The sequence below is a fragment of the Venturia canescens genome, chromosome 2 (genome assembly GCF_019457755.1).
Source record: "Venturia canescens isolate UGA chromosome 2, ASM1945775v1, whole genome shotgun sequence".
NCBI classification, from domain to species: Eukaryota; Metazoa; Arthropoda; class Insecta; order Hymenoptera; family Ichneumonidae; genus Venturia; species Venturia canescens.
Window position 1 is genome coordinate 13,831,735 of NC_057422.1, and position 9,745 is coordinate 13,841,479.

The 9,745-nt window shown below is 38.2% G+C and overlaps 2 protein-coding genes across 3 annotated transcripts; one reads left to right on the forward strand and one right to left on the reverse strand.

Moving 5' to 3' along the window:
• Positions 1-2,198: 2,198 nt before the first annotated feature.
• On the reverse strand, positions 2,199-6,250 carry sip1 (septin interacting protein 1). 2 transcript variants are annotated; one of them, XM_043413041.1, is made up of 6 exons: positions 6,065-6,250; positions 5,493-5,881; positions 3,979-5,133; positions 3,238-3,863; positions 2,690-2,847; positions 2,199-2,601 (listed from the first exon to the last, which is right to left on the reverse strand). In XM_043413041.1, exons 2-6 carry the CDS (start codon positions 5,855-5,857, stop codon positions 2,353-2,355), a joined length of 2,553 nt encoding a protein of 850 aa, XP_043268976.1. In that variant the 5' UTR covers positions 5,858-5,881; positions 6,065-6,250; the 3' UTR covers positions 2,199-2,352. The 2 variants fall into 2 exon arrangements, with proteins under 2 accessions (XP_043268976.1, XP_043268975.1); XM_043413040.1 differs by having other exon boundaries at positions 5,493-5,884.
• A 132-nt stretch (positions 6,251-6,382) lies between these two features.
• Positions 6,383-9,194, forward strand: LOC122407072 (proteasome subunit alpha type-2-like). Its single transcript, XM_043413050.1, has 3 exons — positions 6,383-6,526; positions 7,326-7,658; positions 8,737-9,194. The coding sequence occupies exons 1-3, from the start codon at positions 6,486-6,488 to the stop codon at positions 9,068-9,070; spliced, it is 708 nt and encodes a 235-aa protein (XP_043268985.1). The 5' UTR covers positions 6,383-6,485; the 3' UTR covers positions 9,071-9,194.
• Positions 9,195-9,745: the final 551 nt, after the last annotated feature.

Genomic DNA, 9,745 nt, shown 5'->3' on the forward strand with positions numbered 1-9,745 from the left:
CGCACATAAAGCACGAAACATCTTAGTAGAATACTCTCGCAGCAGAGAGTAGGAAGGTTTACATACATGAATACGTTTACCGTCGCTTTAATACATTGTGGATTATACATGCGCGATTATTCATCCGAAACGATCCATTAAATCAAACGAGCGGCCATTTATATTTGGTGAAACGAGTAACCCGAACTGGTCCCCTTCGTTTAAAAGTATCGTGCTCCTACCCAGTTGTATCACCGCATTGTTAAGCCACGCGTTATTATCTTAATGCAACGACGAAAGATATCGAGTTATCACGAGAATTTCGTCTTTCAAAGTGATCTTTTTTCCACTGTCCTACTTATGGGAAAAAGGATGAACGTAGCGCTAGAAATTTGTGGCTGTGAGCAGCCTAAAGAATTTTTCGTCTCGTGGATTTGAGAATTGAAAAACAAACCTCCATTCGTGATTCACACATACGGAATCCCAATTTATTTCGGTGCTATAGGAATCTCTGTTAATTGTGAGTAACAACAGCCTGCGAGGGCTTGGAAATTATCAGATATTTTCAGGTAGCATTGTTGCCAAACTCCAGGCGCATTTCCCTAAGCAGGAAAGCCTGAGGAAGAAACCTGATGAATTTCCAGAAGGGTTTTGAGAGGATTATTTGAATCGCCCAGATTTGCACCGATAGCTTTTCGGTGTTTAGCGTTTTGGGGGAAGAATTTCCTGCAAAAGGAATTTTTTCAAGTCCCCTTTGAAGTTCTGACGTTTCAGAGACACTCCATAAAATGCAATTTACTAAGAACTTTTGATTCGTACCTGGCAGCAACTGGGGAATTTTCGAAAAAGTAACGATGTGTTGTGTTGCCACACAATGCAAAATACCGAGGCCTCATTGGTCGGAATTCCGGTAGAAAAAATAACGAAAATTGAACTTGAAAATGCTCTGGATAAGTGAGCACAAACGAAAGTGCGAAATTCGTATGAGCCGGAAGGAGAATGTGAAAAATAACTGGTGAATTGAACCGATTTCATTGGACGGGAGGTAGAACGAGCAATTTCGCGATATTAATCGAGAGATAGGCAGCAGAGGCGAGACCTCGAGAGCCAAGTCCTTTTGTGGCCTGATGGTAGAGTCAAAGTTGGCACAATCGCACGGTAAAGACGCGCACGATCCCACCCTCGGACGAAAGATGCAAATTTATCTCGAGACAGACTGTATGTACGAAGGAATACGGACGGTGGGTACAGCGTAGACGCGGCTCGCGTGTGGGCGAAGGATGGGACTGGTTCATCCTTACAGGACCAGTTCCGCTGGTACGCTCGATTCTTCGTACACAACATTGCATCTCGATATGTGATGTTATTAAAAAACGAGCTATTTTCAAACGATCCGGACTCTTGTTGCGCTTGCGTGCGCGAACATAATTGAAAAGTCGATTTTACGCTTAAATGCATTGTCAAAATCGTCGGTTCCGACTGAAACGTCGAAGCAGGTGAGAAAAGCCAATTTTTTGTTACTCATTACTGCTGCATATTGATGCAAAGTGTGAGGCACCAATTGAATCGAATAAAGGTTCATTTACGGAATAATTGATGAACGAAAAAAGACTGGATTTTCAAAATTATTAACACGTTGAAATTCTTCGACGGATTCACACCATTTCTTTAGCCATCGAAGTATTAAACTGCATTGTAGAAGCGATGAAACTCAGAACTCGGAAAACTGTGCTCTCTGTGCGAATTTCCACGATTAAAAAGTTTTTAGTCGTGAAATTTTCATCAGTTGTCATCAAATTTTATGACAAACTGAAATGAATCGTAATTATTGTGCTATGATACAAGGAAATCCGATGAATTTTTCAAATGAATTCATAAAACGAATCCTTCGCCTACTTTGAGCAAGAAAAACAAGAAACGAAGTTGTATGCGGCAGACACTTGAAAAAAAAACCACCATGAATAACCAAAATGCCTCTGGAAGCCGAAAAAAAATATGAAAATAAATATACGAAGGACTAAAGAATATAAAAATGAAGAATTTGCAGAAAGGCTTCCAATTGTGATGTAAAGATTAAGCAAAGAACTCTTTCATATCGAGCTTCGATATAGTAGATTGACGTTCAACAAATTTCAATCGATATATGATAAAAACTTCTCCATTCTTTCGATAAATCTTATTTTTTCTGAGAAAACACGCGATCATAATAAGATTCGAAATTTACAAGACATTTCCAGGCTGAAGAACCCGTCTGGAATGATTTGTTATTTGTTGAGTTACTAAACAACTGTTTTAACCATAAATATCGATCGATCGATAATATTTATCTGTATCATTGATAAAAACGTTAATATTTACATAATTATACATTGGTTACATCTCGGACATGTCAAGCAGAGCGTTCAAGTTCGTTGGTACCCAATTCGAGCCGTTGTGACAGACGAAAAGTACATTTCCTTCGATGAAAGCCTGAACGTTACCAACTTTGTACACTTGTTTTGCCTCTCGATACCTGTTAGGAATAGGCATGAAAAGGATGCCTCGTTCCTCACACTTTTTCTGCACGAGGTCCTTGAAGCCTTGAGGTATTTGTGAAGCAGTACGCACAGCCTCAGCGAGTCGCTGTAGATAGAAAAAATAAAAATAAAAAATTGTATTATGAAGCGAATTTAGAAAAGTGGAAAGAAATTCGACCCTTGACGATTGTTACCTCGATTCTTGGTTGCGCCGTTGGGGGTATTTGCGATGGTGTCGACTGATTTCGCTCCAAACTCGTAAGATACGAAACTTGCTCCATCGCTCCTGGCTGATGCGCCTGAGGAGTCGCCACAGCTCGATTCATCATATCCAGTGCTTTTTTAAAGTAGTCTGAAAATCGAAACATCATTTAACGTTACCATTGAGTTGTAAAATATTTATAATTGTTTTAGAGGCATAACATTGCCCCTGAAACTTGGAATGTTACGTTTCATGTCGAAATGCTCCTTTATTTTACACTAACAATGTACTCACGATTTCTGAGAATAAAATAAAGTCGCGATTACTGTCATGAAACTATTTATAAACCTCTATCAAAGCATCTATTGAGAATAAAGTTCGTGAAGAGGTCTGAGCACACAACCGCCGACGAGTTTAGCTCCAGTTTATCAGTTTATGTTTTTTTTAAAAGATAATTGGAATGTGGTTCTAGCTCAGAACCTCAGAGGCAGTGAAAAGCCTTCATTCGATTCAATGATTAACAATAATTGGGTTGCTTACCTTTGACAATTGGTTCAGCCAATAATCTATCATTCAGCATACCCTTCCAGCCCATATACCAATTGGTAATTTGATCGTAATTGGGCGAGTGATTGAGCCACATCGCGAGTACCTGAAGCCACTTGGGGAAGAAAAATTTGTCTAATAATCCAACCATTATTTGTATCGGTAGTAAAGTAGCCCATTCGTAGACCCAGTTCCACTGATCCAAATGTTGCTGGTGAGGGTTGATAACGAACTCGGAGAGCGCTATTTGTAGCTTGGGAAGAATGTTTTTCACGAGGAAAGCTTCCATGTCACCCTTGGCAAAGACCTGGGACCAAGGTTGGAGCATGAGTCGGGCCGATCTGTCAGACGGATGCCAACCGCCCAAGGCCGAGCCCAATTTACGACGGATTATTGGATAAATTTGTGTGTCCAAACGATTGCGCATTATTGGCAACCATGGATGAATCCATGTGTGAATAGGGACGGTGTCGGTCAGTGGATTCCACTCTTCGACTTCGAGCGTCAATTTTGGGAGCACTATCAGGTCTAAGATGTTTTCTAAAATCCACGCTGGAAGTAGTGGCATCCAATCTTCTATCAATTCGATCATTGGTTCAGGTTGTCGACACTTCCATTCTCTGTGAAAAAATAAGAATAATTAATTTAAAGATGTGCACAAAAACTTGACATGTAAAACAGAAACGAACTATTTTTAGTGAGCTCTGTAGAAAAAGTTAAAAATCAATGTCTTACTGCACTGCTCCACGGATCGATGGCATCCAAGCGTTCCAGATCAATTGATCGTACGGTTGCATGTTCCTCGACTGTAGAGTACCAGTTCCAACCTCAAGAATATCCTTCCACTCTTTGATCAGAGAGATCGGTTGTTTAGGCTGAACAAGTGGATTCCACGTGGCAAGACTGTCCTTTAATTTTGGAGCTACGAAACTACTGGCCAGGTCACCTAACTCGTAGAGTTTGTATTCCTCGTAATATTTGTCCTGTAATTTTTTGAAAGCTTCCGCAGTTTCTTTCAAAGCGATCGAGTCATTTTGATGAACTAATTTTTCTATGATCGCGAGAACTCCTGCAAGTGTATCGATCAATTGTTCCTGCTGGCCAACCACTTTTGTTATGTTCTTTTTCTCGGCTACGAGAGCAACCGAACGGTCACTCAAACAGCGAGTTCTTCTATCATTTTGAATGATATTCTGTTCGCACATATCAACCAAAAGATTGAGATTGTGCTTGAGTTCAGGTAGTTCGAAATAGCCGGAAGTTTTCTTATCGGTAATAATGAGGTTTTCGTCGGGACGTTTTTGACCACTTGCAATCGCGTGGTAGCCACTGAGAACTCGTTGCTCTGGTCCAGTCATGTCTATCACCTTCACTCTGCTCATGTCACTGCTCGCACCTCCTGCGGGCCTTCTGTCCGGTAATGCTTTCCCCTCCTCCAGAACCTGATCAACACTTCGATAATGATAGCGAATCTTCTTTTTTGCATTATTAATTGCCCCATCGGTCTTTCGCCACTGTGACAATTTGACTTTGAATTCTTTAGCCTCTTCCACATCCTCATCTTTCTTCTTCTCAGGAATTTTAGCTAATTTTTCAGGACCGTAAGCCCCGATCGCTCCTCTCCCTCTTCGCAAATGAGCCTCCACTGGTGCGCTTATACCTTGGAGTTTCTTTCCCAAACCTTTTCCTGGCTCAAAGCCCATCTGAAGCAAGAGCTTGGCTCCTATTCCCTTCGTATGGACTTCCCAACTGCCCACTCCAGTCTTCATTAGTGCTGGATTTAATTTTTCTCCTTTTCTTCTTAATCCTGCTATGTCTCCATGCGCGTTTGGATTCATTGAAAATGATGGCCTTGCCTTCACGTTACTTATCGATTCGCTATCAGAATCGCTAAAACAAATACAATATTACAATGAATTTTCTGGCAAATAAAATGACGTGTTTATACTAATTAAAGAGTCGTCAATGAATCCCAGTTAACGGAAAGCCTGTTATTTTGATGATACAAAATTGCATGTGCCTTAATATCTAAATGCAGATAACCTTAATACAATGACCATTGCTTTGCCTAAAAAAATATTCTAGATTTGACTATTTTCTTCTGTTTGTAAATTCATTTAATAATTTTTCATAGGTTCAAGGCCGATATCAGAATTAGCACTCATTTTCTAGATTGACTCAATAAATTTCACTTTTCTTCTAGCAGAAAAAAAATTGAAATGAAAAGTTTTATATTTAATCCATCATACTCTGAGCTGTTGGGCACATAATCATTGTCCCCTCTACGTGGCCTCTGGGTATCATCATCGTCCTCTTGATCCTCGTCATCATCTTCAGCCTTCCCATCCTTATCATCTTTCTTTTTATCAGACTTGCTCTCACTTGGCTTATGAATTCCACCAGCAACAAAATTGACAGGAGCGGTATAGTTTTTGGGCCCTTTGTTATAATGTTTGGGTTGTCTAACAGTTGATTGCTCTTCATCGCTGTCATCGGCCCATATACCAAGCATTTGCTGCTGTTTCGTGAGTTTCCGTCGTGGTCGATTGATGTTGAATTCATTATCCAAATCGTAGTCAGTGATTTCAAAGCTTTCCATTTCATCTTCAGCCATTTTTATTCGGATGGTTCAAATCCGCTACTAGGATAATTAATTCGTTAACGATTCGATGTTAGGGTTAGGTTTGACAAATTTCTTTTTTCTTGCTTTGCTGCATAAATATTTTGTGATATCGAAGTTTATTCATTTAACGATATTTAAAATCAAAAATCTATTTATCCAATACTATTCACGGAATTTATTCTACATTTGTTTACTTACTAGATACAATGCCACTGTACGTTTGTTGAGCTCGTTCGTCATTCGTATCGTCGTGACAAACGTTTGAATTGTTTGAAACGTTTTGACAAAACAATGGATATTTTAGGTTAACTGATGACTCAATAAAGGACTGCTTTGGAAGTAAATAAATTCCCATAGGTTCTCCAGACCTGGAATTCTAGGTATTCGGATATGTTCTGACGTATGGTATTAGAGCGATACAAGAATATCCAATTTTATTGGCTCTTATTCACGGGAGGGCAGAACCAATTTTTGGTTGGCGGGCTACCACTACGCGCTGTTGTTGCGAAGATATCGACTGAACTTGCAGCTAACGAAAGTACGAACGAGGGATTGTCGAGACGCCAATGTCGCCAAACTTCAGAGCCTGTATAGTTGCAATGTAATTGTAGTCATTGTCATGGCATCGGAAAGATACAGTTTTTCATTAACAACATTCAGGTAAATATTGGAAGAAAATGTTTATTCTTCGCAACAATATACATTAAGATATCCTACATCTTCTAATCATTCGAAATTTTGTGTACTGTCGCGAAATAGCAGTTCCGCCGACAATTGAAACACGTTTAACCTAATTCCCATCCGGCGTTTCAATTTTCAATGAACTACAATCACCTTGCATGACTGGATCATTGTTGATATAATTATTGCTGCTCGATCAAGAATATTAATCACCATAAGAATTCAATGTTTTTTAACTTTTGCTTCATGGAAATGCAACGAAATTTTTTTCTCCTGCTTAATTTACACAATCTTCAAAATTGGCATTTTTTTTAAAAAACACTGATGCATTCCCAAAAAAGGATTCAGAAAAGTTTGATCTATTTCTAATCATATGTAATAAAAATTAATCACATCTTTGAACTCAGAAACACTTTTGATCTAAATTTTCCTGTAAATATTTTATGCAAACTTTAACCCAAAAAAAAATTTCAGTAGACCTAAATTTTCATCCGGAAATGTTGCATTCTTAAAAATGATCAAACTCAACCTTAACTGCAGTGCCATGGCTCAAATAATGAAATGTATTGAAATAATCCAAATACTGTACAAGTTTACTTTATTAAAATACAACAGAATTTTCCATTTCCTTTTTTAAAAAGAGTTCAATGTTCCAATGCATAGTTTGACTCTAATAATTCAGCATTTTTTTAACATCTGAAAACAAAACTTGTGAAAAAATCTTTTATATCAGTGAATCAATTCAATTCTGATAAAAACTATTTCATGTTCTTACCAGTCCCTCGGGCAAGTTGGTGCAGATCGAATATGCTCTTGCAGCAGTCGCAGCTGGTGCCCCTAGCGTTGGCATCAAGGCTTCCAATGGCATTGTCTTCGCTACGGAGAACAAGCACAAATCCATTCTCTATGAGGAACACAGTGTAAACAAAGTTGAAATGATAACGAAGCACATTGGAATGGTCTATAGCGGAATGGGCCCAGATTATCGACTGCTGGTTAAACAGGCTCGTAAAATGGCACAACAGTATCTTCTGGTTTACCAGGAACCTATACCAACTGCTCAACTAGTGCAGCGAGTAGCCATGCTCATGCAGGAGTATACTCAATCCGGGTAATTTTTTTTTGTACACATATTTTTAAAAGTGATCTCATTCTTTTTCATTATCCGAATTTAAACTGTAAATCAATAGATATTCTTACCTGCGTAACAAAATTTTTAAAATAAGTAAACTTTAAGAGAAAACATAGTAGGTAATAATGAGATTTACTCTATACAAATGCATTTCAACTCATTTTATACTGCAGAAAATGAAAAACTTAAGGAAGCTAGGTAAAGATTTGAAAAAAACGTGGAAATGGGATTGAATTAGAGCCTTTGTAGATGGGGGAAATACATTTTAAAATGTCGACCATTTCATTTATCTTGGAAAATATAAAGCTGTAAAATGATTGTAAAGATTACCTTGAACATAAGAAGAATATCAATGTTGTGACGTGTGCACTTTTATTAAAAATTATTAAACCACATACTATACATTTTTGGTCTACTACAGCCAATCTTGAAAAAATCGTTTTTCCGCTGAGTAGAAACTTTGGTACACAAAAACTGGCGTTTCTGAGTCAAAATAATCCGACATTCTGTAAAAAATCAACAAATTTGAGAGACAATCGAATAAATTGACTATACTCTATGTTCTTTACATTGAATTTAAAAATTAGGAATCGAAGAACAAATATTCAATATATAATTTTCACAAAGTTGTATTACAACCGTAAAACATGTTTTGCAAATGAAACAGTTTGAAGCCATCTCTCAAAACTTATGTGTTCATCTCTAGCCGGTTTTCTTATTTATATCCATGCTTTTGTAAATAAGAAGAGTAGATAATAGTCTATGATTATGAGTTCCAGTTTAACTCATTCGAGTATCAGATGATACTGTGCTATAGGATAATTTGAAAAAATTTAATTCTATTTACTACAGCGTCTCTTGACTTTATAATTTTTTAATTGTTACAAAAGATTATATAATGACAGTAATTAAGCAATAATTTTTTCAACATATTTTTTGACTGATATTTTATGCTACTGTCAGGCAGAACGATTAAAATGCAATAATAGTTGCAACTTTGAAATCAGAGCTACGAAGAAACGACTAATAACAAAATCTCTTTGACTTTGATTTAAAGTGGTGTTCGTCCGTTTGGCGTATCTCTCCTGATCTGTGGTTGGGACAACGGCAAGCCGCATCTGTTCCAATGTGATCCATCTGGTGCTTACTTCGCATGGAAAGCGACCGCGATGGGAAAAAACTTTGTAAATGGCAAAACATTTTTGGAGAAGAGGTACAGCGAAGATTTGGAGCTCGACGATGCTGTTCACACTGCGATTCTCACACTCATAGAAGGTTTTGAGGGTCAAATGACAGCGGATAACATCGAAGTTGGAATATGCGATGAGAATGGTTTCCGACGGTTGGATCCCTCGAACGTCAAAGACTACCTGGCGAATATCCCTCAATAATATTTAGCTTACAAAATACTTTTTTTATACAGCCACTTATTTCATGCTAGAACGTAATAACATTAGCGTTCATGCTGATCAAAGAAGGCGGGGGTAATCCGAATAAATTTTTGTTCCGTCACTACTTGGTGAGTGTTCATTTTAATCAAATTCAAATGTTCGAAACTTTCGCGAATCTTGCTGTTGCATCTGTTAATGAAATTAGAAGTGCTTTACAGTTTCGAGTAGTTTTCCTCTACTCGAGCACGCTTTTCAATGAAAGGAGGAAACTCTCAAAGTGCGCGATACTCAACGATCGATTTTCCCTGCATCCAGCAACGAGACGACGTAAAAAAAGGTTCTTGTTAATTATGGACCAGAATATTCGAACTCGGACTGTATCCAGAGGCCCCCGATACGCTTGAAAATAAGAAAAATGTGAAATATGTAAAGGGAAAGAAATTTGTACATCGAACCCCCTGCTTCGATATACAAATCTCTCCCCACCCCCTTCGTTGCTTTCGTTTTTTCGACGAATTCCTCATAGGTGTGAACAAGTGGTACGAATCGATTTTCCATCGCCGTCTGCACTTTTATTGCAACGTATACCTTCAGTTGTTCCTTCCTAATCCAGCATTCTCTCTTATCCAGTGTCTCTCATTCGCTCTTGTGTTATACGAGTGTACTCGGTGGTAT